The following is a 21,817-nucleotide window of genomic DNA, read 5'->3' as shown; positions in this document are numbered from 1 at the left end:
AGCACTACCAATAGTGTACCTGAGTTAACGTAGCTTCTGGCTCTGTAATGATGTAACCGCAGCCAACTTAAAATTATGTCATCATATTTGCAGTAATGAAATATTTACATGCACAGCGTCCCAGACTGTTCGTCTGGAGTCTCTGGCATGTGCTGTAAGTGCTGATATCCTAGAAACTATATATGGGCCGGCATGAGCCTCTGGGAACTGGCTTCACTTAAACAGCAAAGACCATTTGAGCCGTTACATGTTCTTCATTTACTCTGTAGTAGTGTATAGAGTTATTAGTGAGGCCAGTAAATAATTGTTGCTGTTTTATTGGGTTCAGGAATCTCTTCTGCCTTACAAAAAAACAAAGGCTGGGAGCGATGCAACATAGGGCTATTCAATTATTCTATATTAGTCTCGCAGTGATGGAAAGGAAGTCTTTTACTCAAATTCGGAAGTACGTAAAAGTTCTGTTTTTTAGTAAAGCTTTCATCTGAATATACAGTAATCAACAGAAGTAGCTACTGAGCCTTACGAAATGTGGTGCCGAGAAGATCTGAAATTTAAATGAATCCTTGTTGCTTAGATTTTTCTTTCAAAATTAGATAGTTTTGGGATCCAAGGAGCAAAAAGTGTACAAAAATACAAAAGATAGGGAGTGGTGTTGCTGAAAGTCAAATGGATTGTAATTATAAGATCATTTGTTCAGCCATTTTTCGCCACCGCTAAGACACAGGTTCAACTAAACCAACACATTTACCCAAGCCAATCTGCAAACTGCTGAAGATTTAAAGAAAGAAAAAATTGCCAGGAAGAAGAGGTAGACATCCAGCTGCAGAGTACAAACAATACATTTATAACAAAAAGAGGGGGGCTAAAAGGGTTGAGTGAAGGGTGAGTTAAACAATCCCACTGGGACCTTTTCCCTGTCTACAGAAAGACTTGCAATATAATTTGAGGATGGTGGCAGATGGACAGCTGCACAACCTCCTACAACACTATCAAGGCTACATCCATTAACCCAGCCCAGACTATTTCAGGGTTCTTTCCTGCACAAGCTCTTAGTAAAACTATTCCATTAACCCTCTGCTAAGTGAAGTCTCACTATGGTCATGTCATTAGTGGCAGACAACACAATGATTTTACTTCCTTGGACATTCTTTGCTGCATACTGACATTGTTTTGTCAAACATGAAAGCAGATGCATTCAGGATAGGAGTTGCTTCATTAAATGAATGAGGTTCAAACAGGAGCTGGACAAAATAACACAAAACTTTAAAATACAGTCAAATCCAGGAGCCAGCACGACCTTGTATGGAAGAAAGACTACATGTGTTCAATATATCTTCTGCCAATAGGATTATTGAAGGTCAGGTGTCGGCACTGACCAATGAAGAGATGCTAACCTGGTCAACAATGCACAGTTGAATAGACCGATTACAAAATCTAGAGTATGGGGAGACCAATAGATTAGTCCGAAAACCAGCATTTCCAACACTTAGGCCGCGTACACACGGTCTGATATAGATGTTATTTGGGTGAACCTCTGCTTTAAGATACTTAAATATGTTTAATAAATGCAGGTTGGCCTGGTAGCAGCCTCTTGCAGTCCCTGCACAGCAGGGCTGGAGTGCAAATGGAAGAAGCCGAACAAAGGCTCTAATTTGTGTGTGTTTGCTGACAGGATTGGAAAAATATGTAGAATCACAGTTAAGTTAATCACTGTACTTCTGATCCTTTATTGTCCACAGACTAGGGCAAGTCCAGGACCATTTTGGCTCAAAAGAAGTGGGTTAAAATGACGACGGCCATCAGACTGAGGGCATCTAGAGGCAAAACAAGTAATGGGGGAAACCTCTGTATTGATGGTGTATGGTGCCATTTTATCTTTAGTTGCTATTTTTATCTTGTTATTTTTTTTATGGAAATTCTGCTTTAAAAACTTTTCTTATGTCTGTGTAGAAACAAACATTAACCACAATTTTTTTCAGGTTTTTAATGACCCTTTTAAAATGCCATAGAATTTGCAAAGAACAAGAAAAAAAAAAAGGCGTTTAGACTCAACATGTGAATATATTTTGAGGTCTGCAAGTTTTTAATCCCCACCAAAACAAGATATACATCTTTTGTGGTTGCAGGAAATAGGCTGACTGCTGGAAAACCTTTCTAGATTTTTTTTTCTTGTCCTTTGGCACTGATCAAGACACACTGTCAACCAAGTGTGCTTTTCATCCATTCCTTTTAACAAACAGGCTTAATGTGTGCCCACTACCCTGAATTCATAGATGCCAGAGAGTGCTTGGAAAGTCCTGCCTAGCTTGGAATCTATGTGCCTTTTCATTTCTCCGTCAATTTTTTTTTTTTTTTTTTGAGGGAAGCTCACTTTGTTAAAAAAAAAGAAAACGAAAAAGACTGATTTCTGCACATGATTCCTGCATAATTGGAACCTTACAGCTCCCCCACAAGCCTCTCTCTGCCTCCTGTGGGAGCAGCCACGGTGTTATTACAAGTCTTATTTTCTTGCTTTTTCTTCGCTCGCCGAGCTTAGGGTTTCAGAGCTCAGCAGCAGGATTTCATTTCCTTTGCCCTAGCAGCACATCGGGCAAGGGGGCCAGCAAGGGAAATCATACTAGGCCAGGCTGGGACAACACCAAAAATGGCCACATTGACCCGGGCAGCCTCGTGCGCTTTCATGGAGCACTTAACAGCTCTGATCCGTGATTCTGCAAGTCGTACTTCACGTAATTAATAGGATGATCATAGTGAACTTTAAGCTTGTTTACTACTGCGAATCCAGTGCTTCTACGTAAATCAGTATCCTGTTACTTTCCTTACATTGTATCTTAATACGTGGCAAAAGCAAAGAGATTATATACAAAGTAGAATAGCGTAAATAGTAAAATGTTATTATGGCGAGGAAGATATACAAAAGGGTAACAAATGTGATAAAATGTGATCACCTAATTGAAAGATCTACTGATTATATTCACAGATACAGTATATACATTAAATGAAAAAGCTGTACCAAATTTTTAGTCTTTGCCCCTTTTATTTAGAAAATCTTTGTGTGGCCAATATTTCAGTGGTTTTGGGCTGTAGGGTGGCTAAATTTAGAGCATGTTCTAGATTTTTAATGGCCATTTTTCACGTCAAGAAAAATGCTCTGGAGCCTACACACGATCGTTTTTAATGACCATTTAAAAAAAATAGCATTTTTCACATCATGAAAAACGGTGTGTACGCGGCATAACTGTACTAAAAATAGTAAGTCCACGTGCCCGCCAGGAAGCTGACACTTTGCAGCGCTAATCACAGGCAGTGAGACATTTCCCGATCCGCGGCACAGATCGGGAAATGTCTCACTACCTGTGATTAGCACTGGAGGATCAGCTTCATGGCGGGCGTGGGCACGTGGACTTGCAAACACACCTGAGCTAATCCTTGGTCCCCAGCCTCTACCCATGTACATGTGGAGGAATTTGAATTGCCATTCATTTATACATGCGATTTTATGGTTATACAATGAGGAGCATTGCCCCATACGAGCTGTAAATACCACTTGGATGATATAGAGTAGGTGGTAACTTGCTTATTTCTGTTTTAAATACTGGATAGGTACTATCTTACAGACAAACCCCAATTTCAAAAAAGTTGGGGATGCTTTGTAAAATCTACATAAAAAAAAAGCAGAATGCAATGATTTACACATCTCATAAACCCATGTTTTATTCACAATAGAACATAGCAAACGTTTAAACTGAGAAAAATTTACCATTTAAAATTGTATTAAAAAAACAATGTCATTCTTACCTGCTCTGCGCAATGGTTTTGCATAGAGCAGCCCCAATCCTCATCTGCTCAGGTCCCCCACTGGCGCTCTTGGCCCTTCCCTCTTGCCAAGTGCCCCCCATGGCAAGTCGCTTGCTGTGGGAGAACTCGTGCATGCTCGCTCCCGAGCCAGGTCTCTGCGTCCGTAAGACAGAGTGCAGCTCAGCCCCCCCCCCCTCATTGGCTGTGATTGACAGCAGCAGGAGCCAATAACTACTGTTGCTGCATCTCAGGCATTCAGGAAGGAGAGACCCAGAGGAGCCTCAAGCACATCGCTGGATTAGGTATTTGGGGTTTTACATCATAGAATGCATGAAGGTAAAAAAAACCTTTACAACCACGTTAAGAAAGGATCATTTTGAAGTGGATGGCAGCAACACATCTCAAAGACGTTGTTTGTCAGGATGTACCATCCTATTCTTTTAAAGTGGTTGTAAACCCTTACAGACCACTTTTACCTACAGGTAAGCCTAGATTAAGGCTTACCTGTAGGTACAAGAAATATCTCCTAAACCTACACGGTTTAGGAGATATTTGTAGAAGACTGCACCGATGTCTATGGCGCATGCGCGCCGTAGACAATGGCACAGGCGCACCGAGCGTGCCGTTAGTGAAGGCGATCATGCCGTGACATCGCGGCTTCGGCCAATCATAGCGCCGGAATAGCAATACCCATAAGTCACTCTGGAAGTAATGGCGGCAACGGAGGCGGCAAACAAGGGCCGCTGCGGGGGCTTCGATCTCAGGTAAGTACCTCATAATCAGCTAGTATGCTATGCCTTTGTCTTGCAGGGTTTATTTTTTCAGGAGGCTTTACTTCCTCTAACACTCTGTAAACGTCTGAGAATTGAAACCACTTGTTGGAGTTTTGGGGGAAGAATGTTGCCCCATCCTTGCTAAGAAAGCATTCTAACTGCTCAACAGTTCTAGAAGCGCCAAATATTTTCAATTTTGTGAAAGGTCTGGACTGCAGGCAAGCCAGTTAAGCACCCAGACTCTTCTACTACGAAGCCATGCTGTTGTCATAGATGCAGTATGTGGTTTAGTTTCGTCCTGCTGGAATAAAAAAGGCCTTTCCTGAAAAAGAGGTCATCTAGGTGGGAGCATATGCTACTCTAAAACCTGGACATATCTTTCAGCATTGATCTTGCCTTTCTAGATGTGGCAGTTTCCCATTCCATAAGCACTAATGCACCCTATACCATCAGTGATGCAGGCTTTAAAACTCAGCACTGATGACCTGGAAGTTCCCTCTCATCCCAGAAGATGCAGCAACCATGGTTGCCAATAAGGTGGTCAAATGTTGATTCATCTGACCACAGAACAGTTTTCCACTTTATAACAGACCATTTTAAAAAAGATCTTTGGCCTGGAGAAGATGGCAGTGTTTCTGGATCATGTTCATATATGGCTTCTTTGCATGACAGAGCTTTAATTTGCATTTTTGGATGGTACACAAACTGTGTTCAAAGAGCGTTTTTTTGGAAGTATTCCTGCACCCATGCCCATCACAAAATCATGCCTGTTTTAAATGCAGTGCCGTCTGAATTTTTAGAGACAGCTTTTCACAGATTGGTGAACCTCTATCCATTGTTACTTCTGAGACACTCTGACTCCCTAAGATGCTCTTTTTATACTCATCATTGTTACTGACCTGTTGTCAATTGAACAAATTAGTTACAAAATATTCTTCCAGCTCTTCCTTGCTAGCACCAGCTTTTTGTAGCCCTATGCAAACCTCAAGACATGTTGCTGCCATCAGTTTCTAAAGAATCTATTTATTTTCTCAATATGGTCCATTTTCTCAGTTTAAACATTTGACATGTTTTCTATTTTCTTTTTTTTAATAAATTATGGGTTTATGAAATCTGCAAATCATTGCATTCTGTTTTTACATAGATTTTAACAGCATCCCAAAAGTTTTGGAATTGGGGTTGTACTATCTGATATGCCATTAGATTGATGAAAAAGGTTAAATTAGCAATTTTATCAGCAGTTTAAAACAATATCCCACATTATGTCACTTATGATCATCTTTGCTAATACGTTAAGAATTACTACTCACCGGACCAGAATAAGTATATACTACCCATGTATCTGTGGCACTTTTGACAGGATAAAAACATTTTTTTTTTTGAGCAGCAGAAGTCACAGAGCAAGGGATGCCGCCAGCTCCTGGGGCTCTGCACAGTCATGTCTCAACTTCCAACCCATCTAACAAAACCTGATGTATGTCAACAACCTCTCCCCTGCCTGCCAGACAGACAAGTTGGGGCAGGAGAGCAAACACAGATTTCTAGATCTAGTATTCTTAATGTTTTTTTTACTGGAACCCCTGTCCTGCAGATGTTTACTTCTTTAAAATTCAAATCTGCAGAGCATTGCAGGTCAGCAGCATACTGCTTTCATGTACAATATCAGGTCTTCATTGCGTATCCTGTCCTTTATTGTCTGCGTTCAACTCAGGAAAGGTTTAACATAAGCTTCTCAAGTTGGCAAAAGTACCACAGCAGTACACCTGGCTTATCCATTATCATACTCCGTGGAAGATCATAATAAATCATGCTGGCTGGTTCTGCCCCTGTTTTTCTGCCCTGCTTGTATTAAACACACAGCCCTTATCAAAGTCTATTGAAAAAAACCAGGACACACAATGCTGGCACTCAAGACTTATGTTCAAGGTGAAGTGTACAGTTTCCTACACTAAACCTTGTTTCTGATACCACCTTGTCTCATAAGTGAACAACTGATTCTTGCAACACACTTTTTTAACTCCTTCACATAGCACTGATAAATTCTGGTGAAAATAGGGAGGGGTGTTTATGGCCTATATTAACCTATTTTTACAGCTTCTGGCCATTTAACAAAAGAGCTTTACTTTTTATTTGCATGGAGATTTCCTAAGGGACCAACTCCATCCAAAACTGTCATTTTAATAGTGTTGGTCATCCATCCATTAATCAAAGATGTTCATTAAAAAAAAGTGCCAGTTTAATGTAAATACAGACCTCAACAAGACATTCAGTTTGCTGTAATTTTAAACATTTTATTTTTCATAAAGATACTTGTTGGCAGGTTGTAGTGCCCATTTAGTGATAACACTCCCCTGGTGACGTTAGTGGGTGAGGTATGTGCCCTTTTATTACCAGCTGTGAAAAGGGCCAGAGTCAGGAGGGAGCATAGACAGGACACCCCTGACCAACATAATGCAAGTCTGATCTGTGCAAGAGAGCTTCCATGGGAGAGGACTGACAGGAGGTTTGAGTTGAGGTTCCATGTTAGGGGGGCTCACAAGAGAGAAAACAGGAAAGGAAATCAGCATCCCCTGATCTTCATCCTGTAGGTCTGTAGTCTGAAGCGTGGAGGCTTACAGGGCCTGAGCTTGCCAGTAGAACTCAAGGAATGACCCACAATAGAGGACCTTATCATAGAGTGCCTGGGAAAGCGGCTCTTGTTCAATAACATGCATTTCTGAAGCTATTGTACTATGCACTGTAAAGATTAAAGGAACTGTGGTGTTAAGTGCTGTACAGAGAAAGAAGTGCTGTTATACCAGAAAGTCATGCACGTTTTTCTACAGTAAAGCATTTTGCGTAAACATTCTTTACTCCGAAAACAGGGATATACAACTACTGTGTAAAGGGTGAGCCTCAAGCCTGGAGTGTTGGTGACAATCTTGCCGAGTCTCTCCAAAAGACGGGTATGTGCATATCCCATCTCATGAAAAAGCAGGGAAGGAAGCTGAACCAGTGGGATTCAATTGATGGACGTACCCTGGCGGATTTACCTCACTGTGCTGTCGGTCCGGCTGAAAGATTCTTGGCATCGTGAGTCGTGTAACTTTTGTTGGAACTATATCGAGTGTACAGTCGGTTACATGATCTTGTGGCCTGACGACACTTATCAAGTCTGTAGCAGAGACTTTGTCAAGCTTCGCATCAGCTGCTAGGCCGGTGAGAGTAGGCCTATCTGGCGATTGCTACAATCCAGTGTGGAGCGGGGTTAATCGTCTGGATCTAAGAGATATCCGTGATCCGCAAAGCGAAAGTGTTTGAGTCTTTCCCTGTCCCTCTACCCCTCTGTTAGAGAACTTTGTTAATAAAACCCTTGAAAGAGACTTTGTGTTGGTGTAGACATTCTTATGGCCAACTCTTCAAGGACAACCCCTGAAACGAGCGTATGGAACAGTAAGGTAATGGCAGGCCCAAATCTAAACTAGCAGCTCCTTCGGGGGTAGTGCTACACAAAGTGAAGTTGCACTCTGAAAGTGCAGTTGCTCTAGACTAGAGCATAGTATATGAGCAGAAGCTCTGCTGACTTCCATCATCTAATCATGTGCAAGCAAAAATGCATTTTTTTAAAAAAAATTCCATGCACGTGATTGGGTATTCTTTGCAAAGTGAAGGTTTACCTCATTTACTAAGCTCTGGAGCAACTGCACAGTCTATTTGCCTTTAGTAAATCAACCCCACACTCCTTAAAATTGCATGATTTTTCTTTACCCTATATTTTGAGCTACTTCTATATGCAAACACTCAATGTCTTTTACATGTGCTACTTAAATGTTCTTCCCGCCTGTGCTACGGGTATCCACTTTGAGTTTGCACTTGAATGATATACACATTATTGTTATAATGTTTTGAAACTTCAATACTGAAATAGAAATTACATTAATATGGCACAGCTTATGAGATTTTAGTGATTGTTCCTAGTGCAAAAGGGAAAATTAAAATAGACCATAGGAACTAATATTTTTTCATCAAGTACAAATTTCCCAACCTTTCAAACTAAAAGTTGGTCCTTTTGAAAATGCTTGGTTCTTGGCTGTTGCTCCCAATGGAGGTTGAAGTCTTCAAGGTCACTGACATTTCAAAGTATTGAAGCAATGGGGTTACCATGACAGCCAAGCAACTAGCTAGAAGTCAAAGATGGCCTCCAAATTTCTCTTACGACAGATTTCCTTTAATCTGCAAATTTATTTTAAGCATTCTGAAATAGCCACATAGTAAACAAGGAATCGATATAACCTTAGCACCAAGAACAGGAATTTTTCAGGACGATGGAAAATGTAATGGCCGATTGGTTCAGAAAAGTAATATTTGTAAGGTAAACTGGTTAGGGTGGGGGAAGAAACCAAAGCTTCAGTTAACCTCAAAAACAGGCTCTTCCTGGATTTTATGTCACATCTATTGAAAGCGTTGCCTCTATATCAGACAATATACCGTACGTGTACAAGTCTTTCTGTAAAACACTGGGTACCAGATGGAGGTGTGCATCTTACCTATGACATCAAGACTGTAAGTATGGTTGATTGACCCATGTTCATTTTCCACAATGCAAGTATATATGCCTTTATCAGATGGGACAACGCTTTCCATGATCAGACTCCAGTGTTGGTTACGGACCTAGAAAAAAACAAAACACACGTAAAACAAAAAGGTAAATTGCATAACAAAGAAAATGTAATTCAGCCAACAGAAATAAACTCATCTGGTGTTAACTTTCCAGTTATAACAAAACTTTTTTTGCCATTTGTTCAAATTCGACATGTCCCATTTTATATGTAAAGAAAATGGGAGTTTTTATTTAAAAAGCAAAGGTGTATGAAACCAGAAAATGGTACCTTTTAATTTTTCTTTAATATTGCATTTACAGCAAGAAACGGACATAGGGCAAAAAGTTAGCAATCTGAGATCCAAAAGACCACTGTAGATATTTATTGCATGCTATAGCATGTGTAGTCAAGCCAGATTATTCAAAAAAATGAAAAAAATACTTATTTTTTTTGCAAGAAAATTACTTACCCCCAAACACATACATACATTTTATATATTAGCAGAGACCCTAGAGAATAAAATGGAGATCATAGCAATACTTTGTGTCACACCGTATTATAAAAAAAATCAGCCCTTTAACGTTTGACGTCGCTCCGATCCTCCAAGGACAGTGTCTAGTGGGGGCCAACTTGCCCATCCGTGGAGCACACTAGATCATTTTCACAGCTACCGACGGCTCCTGTAAGCACGGAAAATGACCAGAAAGCAGCAAGAGGGGGGGAGACCACTGCAGGGACCACTTTTACACAACGTTTATCGTCTGCTGTGTAAAAATATACCAGGGTTATTTATAGCAACTATCTGCTGCCATAACCCCCGTTACAGTATATTACATCAAAGTAGCGATGTACATACACGGTGGGCAGTCCGTAAGTGGTTAAATGAATCGACTGTTTCCAAACAACTGTTTTATCAAGATGAAAAAAACGTGAATGCAGGAAAACAATCTATTTGCTTTCTATCAGAATGCCAAAACCAAAAAGGTTATTCAGCCTATCAAATCAGTTTCAATCCATAAACATAATCAAAGTCAAACTGCTTGATGAAAAGATGCCATAGTTCTTTCAATCACCTTTGATTACATTAACAACGAAAAAGCTAGTTGAAATTGCCTGGAAATTGCTTTGTGCATGGCCAGCCTAAGACAGAAATTGCTTTTATTAGCTCTACAGTGTTCTTTGATAGGGTAACAGAAAAAGATAACGCATTTTATTTACACAGACACACTGGAGACAGACCGATTATATATATATATATATATATATATATATATATATATATATATATATATATATATATATATATATATATATATATATATATATATATATATATATATATATATATATATATATATATATATATATATATATATTTCATAAATAATCATACACACATTCTAAACCTTATTCGTGGCCAGCAAACTGTACAGTAAATATCAATGACTTAAACAGCAACTGTCGGCAGAAATATAACATACCGCAGGTTTGAGTTTTTTGTTCTAAAGAAATATACTACGTATTTTTTTTTTACAATTTAAGCAAATTTACAGTGTCTTTTGTCTGTTTTTAATCATCTACCAAAAAATTGCACACCAGGACACTGAAAATTCTCCAATCTAAACAGATTCCAAGACAGCCTCCTTCACTATCTCCTACGAATGTATTGACCCTACACGAAAAAATGTGGTGCCCATTACTGGTCCCAAATATAATTACAGGCTGGGGGAACTTCTATCTATGAAGAAAGCATTGCAGAGGGCTGGAGTCAGAGGAATGCAGAGGAGGGGAGGCGGAGAGGCTGAAGGCATGGAGTGGGGGGAGGGGAGAACAGGTATCGCTTTATTTTAATGGAATAACGAGCCTCCTTTCAGAGCACACAAAGTCCTATTCAGTGGAGACCTCTGCTCTGTCAGCGGCTCATATTGTGAAATCATTTTGGGGTGATGAGGGACTGTTGTGATCAGGGGAATCCAGACTATGCATTGGCTCATCGTTCTCTCTGCGATGGAATCTCACAACTGACCTAACGCGCTGCAGGGTTTTCTTGCTGAAGTGAGATGTTCTTCTCTGTTCATGCTCTACATTTCAAGTCATTACATAATCTAACAATTTATTTACAAACGCTGCTTTCTACACAAATGCACTCAGAATTCTGTTTTTATTAACCGAGACCCAAGGATTGTCCAAGTTATTTGTTTTTATTTATTACAGGAAACTATATATCACCGTCGTATTACGCAGAGCTTTACACATATATTGTACATTCACATCAGTCCCTGCCTTCAAGCAGCTTACAACGTCATTCTTTAATATAATTTCTTTTTTTTTTTTAAATGGTTTCCATAAAAAATAAATAAAAAAAAAACTAGCATTTCAGCTACTGAAGTATTACTTATTACCCAACTTCATGTAGGCCCACTTCAGTGGCTAGATTTGCCTTTACCAAGCCATGGCCTGCTTACTATAATGATACATTTGTCAGACCCACATAAGACTGGGGGGGGGGGGGGGGGGCGGCAATTTGGGTTAGTAATGGACAATACAGAGTTGGGTTGGGTTTTTTTCCTCCCCCCAAAATGTTTACTTTTAGTGTTAATGAAGAGCACAATGTAGATAAATACCATACAGAGTTCATTTAAATGCTGCATTGGTTTTGATGCTTTTTTAGTCTAGGGGGCTCTCTATCAGAGTGCATTACTTACCATATTCAATGGCTTTCTTCCTTGATACAGTTCTACTTTTGGGCCATCATGACATCATCATGGTTCTCGAGAGCTAGGACAGGAGAAGACTAGAGCGCCAGCTGCAGTGGCACTGAGGTGTAAAGTAAGCATTCATATATTTTAAAGCCATGTAGACTAAACAAGCCTTTTATGATCTATATGTGGGGTAGGGGCTTTCATTAGTTATTTTTGCCACCAGTTCCAAATTTGGCTTTAAAAATCATAAATCTAGGAGCTGAGAGTTGCATAAAGTCACAGTCTCTGTGCCTGATCAGTGCAGATGAACATTCAAAACGGCTGCACCTAGAGTGAACTAGGATTAACATTAAAGGGCTCATGTACACACAGACTAGGTTGACCGGCGGCAGTGGGAAAACGCAAAGCATGGCGTGCTGTGATTTTATGGCTGGCGGTCAAAACATTCCTATCCTGAATGCGATTCAGGAGAGGAGGGTTGGGGGAGCTTGAACCTGCCCTAACCGCTGCAGCTTCGAAACTCTTGTAAAAGCCTAGGTGGACATGGACTAATAGGCTTTTATGGGGTTGAGTTTATGAGCTTTGGCAAAAAAATGCCAAAAGCTCCTAAACTCAAGTTTAGAAGCTCTAGTGTACTCTTTATTCTGACATTAAATGTTTTTGAGAAAACATGGTACTTTATCCAACAATTGACCAGCTGCAAATACCAGCGTTCTTCTCTAGGTGACGCTTTTACTTTAAAACACTCTGAGATTAGCATTTCCACAGCGGAAGGCATACTGTCCAGTCTAACTTATAACCGTTACATTTTATCAAGGAATTTAAATCATCATTCCTAAAGCTGTAAACAGAACTGGTGATAAACCACATAAAGGTTCCTTTAAGAGATTTCCCGAGCAGACTGTAGACCTCAGTAGGGAGTAATAAAACAGATTACCACAAGGGTACAAGTGCTTAGAAGATTAAACCTTCAACTGAGCGTCAGTAATATTCCATGGTAAAATTGCATTCCAGAGCTTCTTTGCTAATCTCTAGCTAAAGGGTCACTCAAAATAAATCCACCTGTGTCGCCCAGGCATGCAAAAATCAAGAAACCAAATCACTCTGGTAGGCTGGAACCCTACATGCCCTGACAGTCCAAATGACAAGTGTTCTAATTCCCAGAGCAGCTACTTTTACCATTAAATGCGTTAATGCCTTTTGCTGTCAATCAACAGCAATCTTGTTTAATCCCGACTCTTAAAAAATGTTTTCCTAAACATGCTTGTTGTTCCTAAAATGTTTGACAAGTTTCTCATATTACTTGCCTGTTCTGCCAGGTTTTCTTATGCAGATTTGTAAGCATTCCGTTTTCAGTTACTTCCTTTAGACAACGCAATCGGCATCCTTGTTAACAGCTGCTGTGAAACGATTAGCTAGGAGAACAGGCCAAGTGAAGGGAGCATTGTATCCCATACTAAGAATAACCCAAGCTGCAAAGGTTTATGCAGAATGACACTCTGGCAGCGTTCAATGAAACTCCATCCTCTGTGCCATCCATTGACTTTCCTTAAAAATGTGCCTTGTGCTTCACTGATTTGAGTAAATACGATAAACTGTGTCTACATATGTACATCAACACAAGGTAATTAAAAGATTACCATTAAAGACATTGTTTTCATTAAAATAAACTAGTCCTTTGGTTTACAAATGCAATCTATGGTTGACGATATACACCAAGCTGCCAACTCTGGCAATTGTGGGTATGGCCAAACTTGAACGTATTCACAGTACAGCACTCACCAGTCTCCAACAATGTCATGTGGGGGGGGGGGGGGGGGGTGTCTTTCTAATGTCGACTTTTAGAAAGTCATTCTTTTCAAAGCATTTATGGGTTGGAAAGAGGGTTCCAAGGAATTATGGCCAAGACAGGATAAACTGTCAGGCTCATTTTGCATTTGCAAATCTTAAATATTCAGGGAGTCTCTTCTTAACTGATAATATTTAGGGAGCAAATGAAGAGAAAGCTCAAACAGCTTCAGAAATTAATTTTAAATTACCCATGTGGATGTTAACAAAATGTGAACTGCAGGTGGCACTTGAGAAAAGGTTTAGGGAGCAGCAAATTGGCACATTTGGAAACAAATTGGTGGAAAACTATATTGGATAACTTTATTGCCACTGGGTGTGGTCACTTATGCACGTTGTCTGTTGCCAATGTCCTATGCTAGCCATACATGACTCAAACGTTGTCCAATTCCTGATAAAATCGGATGAAATTTAAGCCAGAGGTGGCCTTGTCAGTACCACCGAGCTCAACAAATTTCTGAACATTGTAGAATATGAATTGCGCTGTGCTCGCTACAAGCAAAATAAACAAAATATTTTTTTATATTTTTAGAAAAATCTTTCTAAATATTATTAAACTTACCTACCAAGTCAGTTTTTTGCTGTGCCATTTCTGTTAACGCTTTGTCAACATCAGCCTAAATAGCTTCTGTTTAGTTACATCACCCGCCTCTACCCCTCTCTCTGCTATTGGACAGCTAGGAACACAAACCTGTACAGGTTTCAGCCAGTACTGGACAGCAGACAAGTGTGTCGGTTCAAGGCCACATTAAGACAGGTCTGCTGTGGACAGCTAAATTCCAGGACACTTGCCCTTCATTCCACAGCAGTCATCTCATCTACAATCAGCGCTGTGTACTCAGCCAATTCCCAGAGATTGAACTGTTTGCTCAGTCCTCTATTTATTCTCAACAACCTAACTGTGTAGATAGGGCTGTGGCGAAAACAACTTATCGGGGCCAGCAGATGTGGGAACAGCATCCTGTTAATGGTAAACCTGCTTTCCTTAGAAGCAAATTTGCTTTTTGGGAGGGGCAAGATGAACGCTGGTCTTATGATCACAGGTGTAATAAAGGCATTCAGCGCATATGTAAAGTGCATGCTAAACACGCTCAACTGTACCTAAACCCCCTTACTGGGGTCAACTATAGCCTCACAGGTGTAAGCAGGATTATGTATGCCTGGGTGCTTTTTTACAAGACAGACTTTTGATTTGAATATATATATATATATATCACTATCCATCTACAGTGCCTTGAAAAAGTATTCATACCCCTTAGAATTTCCTTAAATTGTTGTTACATTCAAAAAAAGTAAATATATTTTATGGGGATTTTTATGTGATAGACCAGCACAAAGTGTCACATAATTGTGAAGTGGAGGGAAAATGATAAATGGTCTTCAATTTTTTTTTACAAATATCTGAAAAGTATGGCGTGCATTTGTATTCAGCCCCCTGAAGTCAATACTTCGTAGAACCACCTTTCACGGCAATTACAGCTGCAAGTCTTTTTGGGGATGCCTCTACCAGCTTTGCACATCTAGAGTGACATCTTTGCCCATTTTTCTTTGCAAAATAGCTCAAGCTCTGTCAGATTGGATGGAGAGTGTCTGAACAGCATTTTTCAAGTCTTGCGACAGATTCTTAATTGGATTTAGGTCTGGACTTTGACAGGGCCATTTTAACACATGAATAAGTTTGAACTAAACCGTTCCATTGTAACTCTGGCTGTATGTTTAGAGTCACTGTCCTGCTGAAAGGGAAAACCCCAGCCCCAGTCTCAAGTCTTTTGCAGACATCAACTCTGACGAGCTTCCCTGTCCCTGCCGAAGAAAAGCATCCCCACAACATGATGCTGCCACCACCATGTTTCACTTTGGGCATGGTGTATTCAGGGTGATGTGTGGCGGAAAACCAACACTGCACATCGCTTTTAGGCATAAAAGCTAAAATTTTGCTCTCATCTGACATGATCACTTTCTTCCACATGTTTGCCGTGTCCCCCACATGGCTTCTCGCAAACTGCAAATGGCCACTCTTCCATAAAGGCCAGATTTGTGGAGTGCAAGACTATCATCTGTCCCGTGGACAGATTCTCCCACCTGAGCTGTGGATCTCTGCAGCTCCGCCAGAGTTACCATGGGCCTCTTGGCTGCATCTCCAATTAATGCTCTCCTTGCCCAGCCTGTCAGTTTAGGTGGACGGCCATGTTTTGGCAGGTTTGCAGTTGTGCCATACTCTTTCCAATTTCGGATAATTTACTCCACGAGATGTTCAAAGCTTGGGATATTTTTTATAGCCAAAGCCTGCTTTAAAATGTGCCACTTACCCCTGACCTGTCTGGTGTGTTCCCTGGCCTTCATGATGTTTATTCACCAAGGTTCTCTTCAAACCTCTGAGGGCTTCACAGAACAGCTGTATTTATACTGAGATTAAATTACACACAGGTGAACTCTATTTACGAATTGGGTGACTTCTGAGGGCAATTGGTTCCACTTGATTTTAGTTAGGGGTATCAGAGTAAAGAGGGCTAAATACAAATGCATGCCACACTTTTCAGATATTTATTTGTAAAAAAAATTGGAAAACCATTTATCATTTCATACCACTTCACAATTAGGTGCCACTTTGTGTTGGTCTCACACACACATAGATCAGGCATAACATTATGAGCACCCAGTATAACCCTTGAGGCATGGACACCACTTGGAACTCTGAAGGTATGCTGTGCTATCTGGCACCAAACCGTCAGTAACAGATCCTTTAATTCCTGTAAGTTGCGAGTTGGGGCCTCCATGTCTCGGATTTGTTTTTCCAGAATATCCCGCAGATGTTCGATTGGATTGACATTTTAAAAATATGGAGATCAAACCACCACCTCAAACCTGTGTCCCTCAAACCATTTTTTTTATATGTTTTAATGTAAAAAAATAATAAATAATAATAATAATTGGAAAGCCTATACATTTTCCCTCTAAATAGGCTTCTCATAATCCCAAGATCAGCCTCTTAGGAAAGATAACACTTCTATATCTCCCCATGTATGGTGAATTGCAGTGTAGTTGCAAAGTCCCAGGCACAATAGAATTCCTCTGTTTACACAGAGAAAGAAAGTCTTAAAAAATAACTTGCTTTTTCTTTTGGTAGGCTTTCTAAACATATGCATGTATAGCATACGTATAGAACACAATAAAAAGGTAGACGTGTGCACATTAAACAGAGTGGTATGAAAAGCAACATGTCCAACACAGTAATTTACACAAGAGAATACACACACAACAGCTACTGAACGCACGCCCAGGAGTACTAGCGTACACACCACAAGCGGGAGGGAGATAGCAGCCAAAAAGGAGGGGAGGGAGGATCGGCACTTACATACTGCAATAAAAAAATTCATAGTGAAAACACATAGGCACCATCACAAGTACCAACATGCAACAGACAGAAAGCTCACGTATGAGGAGATACACACAAAGGGACATGAAAAAACAGCCGCGTACGGTACACAACCTGCAGCACAAGAAAAAGGTATGCTGAGAGGTGAGCCAAGCAAAAAAAGTGGTACTGGAGTTGAAATTCTCAGTACACTGTGCTCACACAGCTACTGAACAGCAAGTTATTATTTTAAATGAACAGAAAAGACACTGAAGGTACCCAAAGACATGTAACAGCAGCTAGAATATTTCCCCTTTGAGGGATCACTTCCCTAAATGATAGTGGCAACGGGACTGGTAGCAGCACCCCTGGTGCTGGCTTACTCTGGTGGATCGATTGCAATTTGTCTGGAAAATCTATTGACCAATTGCCATCGGTATTGATTACCATCGATCCAGACCATAAATACTTACCCTGAGATCAGTTACTCAAGGGGTTCATAGGAGACACTGCACATGCAAACATTAACACAAAACAGTTTTTTCCAAGGGTGAGAGAGTATTAGAACTTTTAACCCCATTGGATTTTAATACTATCCTGATCTCCGTTGGAGAGACTTCCCTCCACTTACTAGCCCAGTGCCAATGGAGTCACCAGACATAAAAAGTAAGGGTACATTTCCAAAAGGGACATGGATAGAAATGGATGGTGCCCAGACTAGTATTAAATACTTGGACAAATCCAAACCTATCCCACAAAAAAAAAAAATTTGGCTAGAGTTACGCTTATCAATAGGATCCAGCAGCAACCATCTCTCATCTATAAATTACATACAGGCAGTGAAGCAGCCCAGTTTGTTAAGCCAATGCAGTGGTGCATTCTCCATGAGCGCAATGTGTGCCAGGCACGTTAGTTCCCCCTTCTGTGTCTCTGCTGCAGCAATTTTAAGGTTTTGTTTATGCTAGGGATATGTGCTAAAAGGGGGGGGGGGGGTTAAAGCCAGGGTTGTGGATTTAGCCCAATCTATTGGACCAGGGAAGAGAATAGGCGGCCAGCCAGAGCTAAACTACTGGGAGTTCAGTGATGAGTCCAGGTTGAGGACAGACAGCAATTAGCTGTGCAAAGAAGGGCTGTTTGACTGTACTGTGAGACAGATTCACTTACCATTAACCTCTGCACTACAGGTCCCTTATTCCTGAACTGTAGTGACACAGAGTATAGAGGGCAGTACAGTAGCAAGAGACCCAGAGGTCAGTAGTAAGCGACAAGAGGTTCAGAGGTCAGTGACGCAGAGTTCAAAGGTCAGTAGTAACCAACGCATAATTGAAGGGTCAGTAGTAAGTGATGCAGGGTTCAGGGGTCAGTAGCAAATCACTTACTACTAACCCCTGAACAGATGCCCCGACCACTTATCTTGGACCCTGGCCCTTCCAATGTACCTCCATAGATACTGTGCTGTACATTCTATATTCGAGAATGTCTCAATTCTTTACTATGCAAGTCAACTCAAACTATTCAACCACACCGCTTTAAGCCACGCTCAATATTCAGTGCAAACATGGCCACTTTTTACAGAGGCATGCTGTGTGCCACATTTTCTTGGTCAATGGGCCCAATTTATAATCTTGCCCACGGCTTTCAGATAATGCCCCTGAACCAATTAACCCTTGCAATTATCAGATGAGGACTGAGCTGTAGCTATTGGAAGCAATAGTAATTCCTTTTTATCACAAAAACACAGCTTTCCAGCTTCTCAGTCAAGCATGGGCAGATGCTAGGAAACCTGTACAAAAATAAATACAGAGTAACTGCTTGCTGTCTGTTGCTTCCATGCCTCCTCAGCCACTAACCTGGGAACAAGAATGCAACAAGTCAGAGTGAACTCATAACATCTGGTCTACATTTTTGTTCTCAGCCAGTAGTTATTAAACTGAAAAAGATGGCAGTCAGACAACCAGCATTTTTAGCAGAAAACAGTAATGGCAGCCACCATATTTCTCCAAGTATAGGATCTTTTAAAGAGATAACAAAATGACAATGTTTGGCACGTCACATACTTTGTACTTTTGTCTCACAACTTTACCTTTATTACAGAGGAATTTATTAAATACGAAAAATAAATCACTGTATTATTTTTTTGTGCAAGTGTTTCAGGTTTAAAAAAGTGGTCACTGTCAAAAATATGTCCCTCTGCCTGATCAAAATTGATTATTATTGACTTGCCATCTCCCAAGATTATTCTTTCCGGCCTGATCAGCTGGCGTTTTAATCATTACTAGGAAAAGTCCTCAGTCATGGGAATCTATGTGACTTTAGGGATTATTTTAAGCCATTGTAACATCCTGACTACCAACAACACGACTTTGAAAGTCTTTAATGCTTCCTGGGCATTTAAACAGCACGTCAGTAGGAAGTGCCACTCATGGTATTGTGGCTACAGCATTGATTGTACGTTTTCATCTAGCGTGGTGGAATGAAACACTAGAAAAAAATAAATAATAAAAAGTCGATCACGCAAAATATTTACTCCCAACTACTGCACTGTAGTAAAGTTACGCAGGAGAAGGTTGCAATACACCCAAACACACATCATATCTCCAGCTTCTACTGCGATTAGGAGTTATTGCACATGTTAATAACTGTTTTGGTCCGATAACAAGCCTGCACCTGGTGCCTTTTATTATCCCCACACAACAAAGCTTTATTCAGGTATCTCAATATCATGGAAAATATATTGCAAGAACAGCAATTCACCTCTAAATTGCCCTTTAATTTGCCTGACAACCTGTTAGATTAGCAACGTTTAAACAATTTTATTACATTGGCATATGGATTTGAAAAACAAACCCCTTACTTCTACATATCTGAAACTTAGCAGCTGCATCTAAGGGTAGGTCTATAAATTGCTCTTCAAACAAGGAGTAATTGGGGTAAAAGGTCAGTGGACTAGTAACTGCTATGACCCATTTGCCTAACAAGTTATCCCAATGAATTCCTTGTAGTAGAGGTATGATGTAATGCTGTGCGCTGTACATAAGCACTTGCAACCCATCTTAAAAATGTTTTAATCTGTGTATATACAAAGCATGGTCTGCATGTTGGTGTAGAGTGGGAAATGACAACATTGCAGTTCTTCTTGAAAATGCTAGTTTCTTGGCTTTCTCTGGTCTTAATATTTTAATTGACTGATCCATGATAAGCATACAGATAAGGAATGTTTTAACTCTGGATCATTATACTGGTTATTGGTCAGTGATCTAGAAAGTACTGTTAATCAATGTGGAAGCGCAAAAGCAACAAGTTGACTTAGATGGCCCCCTCCCCTGCACCATTTACCTACCTATCCCTCTGCTCCACTTAGTAAGGAAAAAAAAGCCATGTGTAAGTTACAAGTCACAAATTGCAGCTTACACAAGGAGAACGACAAGAGAAAGGGGGCCAAGTGACATGTACCTCCATTTCCAGAAGTACCAGATAGAAGAGTTTTTTTTATTTACAGCAGCTCCATAGAGCTGTAGGGGAGAGAAGGAAATGCAATTATGTGCTGATGGGGAAGGGGGACGTTGAAGAAAACCAAATTTCTTTAAAGGTAAACTGAGCGATAGGAATTTAAAAGGTTCTCCAGATGAAATGGGAATTAGCAATCTAGCGTTTTAACCTCAAAGAATACTGAGTGCTCTAATCTAACCAATATGTTAGGTAACAAAGCTTATCATTTTAAGGCAATTACAAAAAAAACAAAAAAAAACACGCTAAATATTGGGGTTCCCAAGTTCAGGAGGAGTTGAGCACTCTTCCTCATAGGATGAAGCCAATAATGTGTTTTGCTTACCTTATACCCGCCAATCCGATGCTCTTGCTTGAACTCCTTGTTGTTCTTCAACCACCTCATGGTAGGGATGGGGTTTCCACCAGCTGGACAACGTAACTTTACTGTGTTAGCAGCTGGGACAGCGTGAAGTCTCTTCTCCATCTTCTCCGGGTTCGTCCAATAAGGAGGTCCTAAAAAAACAAACAAAAAAAACGAACCCAAAGTTTTAAAACAGAAATGGTGACTAAGCCAGTCTTCATGATATCAATCAGATGTAAAGAGACCATAATGTTTAAGTGGATCAATACATTGCTAAATTATTTGTATATTCAGGTCAGTGGAAATGTAGGAGAGACGGTAAATATGATATTTCCTATGGCTTGCATGGGAAGCTAAAGTCATATCAATACTACTATACATTTCCATTTAAAGATAATTCTAATCCTACCCTCTGCATTTTTTTTTTTTTTTTTTTTTTTTTTTAGAAAGGGGGAGGGCGAAGTTGTGTGGTGGGGGCGAATACCTTTTTGATGCCGGAAGCCACTTTCTCTGTCCTCGCCTAAGCGAGAATGATGTAACCCTCAGCCAGCCCGCAGACTGCGGGGAAGCACATGACACATTTCAGGAGGCTTAGAGACAATTTTATAATGTTGGCAATTGCGTTCATGTGCATTAGCGTTTTAAGAGGAGGGTTGGGTGAGTGATCAGGAAGTGACACCTGGCTCCCGAATCCTCTGCTGCTGCTATCAATCTGCCCAGTGAGGAGGGACAGAGAGACAAAAGAGCTGCTGCTCTTGTGCACATTGCCCGAGATTGGGCTCAAGGTATAACGGGGGCTGGGGGGAGCCTCTTGTGGAGAAGGCGTTTTGCATTGATGCATATAATGCATGAAGGTAAAAAAAAAAAAAAAAAAAAAACGTAAGGCTTAAAACCATTTTAAGAAATTGTAT

At 40.3% G+C, this 21,817-nt stretch overlaps 1 protein-coding gene across 5 annotated transcripts in view; it reads right to left on the bottom strand.

The window, feature by feature from the left end:
- FGFR2 (fibroblast growth factor receptor 2) overlaps window positions 1–21,817 on the bottom strand; it is a 128,444-nt gene that overhangs the window by 41,159 nt on the left and 65,468 nt on the right. For all 5 annotated transcript variants that reach the window (XM_040361957.1, XM_040361959.1, XM_040361958.1 and 2 more), the window contains 2 exons: window positions 20,889–21,058; window positions 9,098–9,221 (listed from right to left, as the gene is read on the bottom strand). In XM_040361957.1, coding sequence (XP_040217891.1) covers window positions 9,098–9,221; window positions 20,889–21,058 — 294 coding nt within the window. The remainder of the gene's footprint in view (window positions 1–9,097; window positions 9,222–20,888; window positions 21,059–21,817) is intronic.

Source organism: Rana temporaria, chromosome 8 (genome assembly GCF_905171775.1).
Source record: "Rana temporaria chromosome 8, aRanTem1.1, whole genome shotgun sequence".
Taxonomy (NCBI): Eukaryota; Metazoa; Chordata; class Amphibia; order Anura; family Ranidae; genus Rana; species Rana temporaria.
Note: the sequence above shows the minus strand (reverse complement) of the source record. Positions and strands in the feature narration are given on the sequence as shown.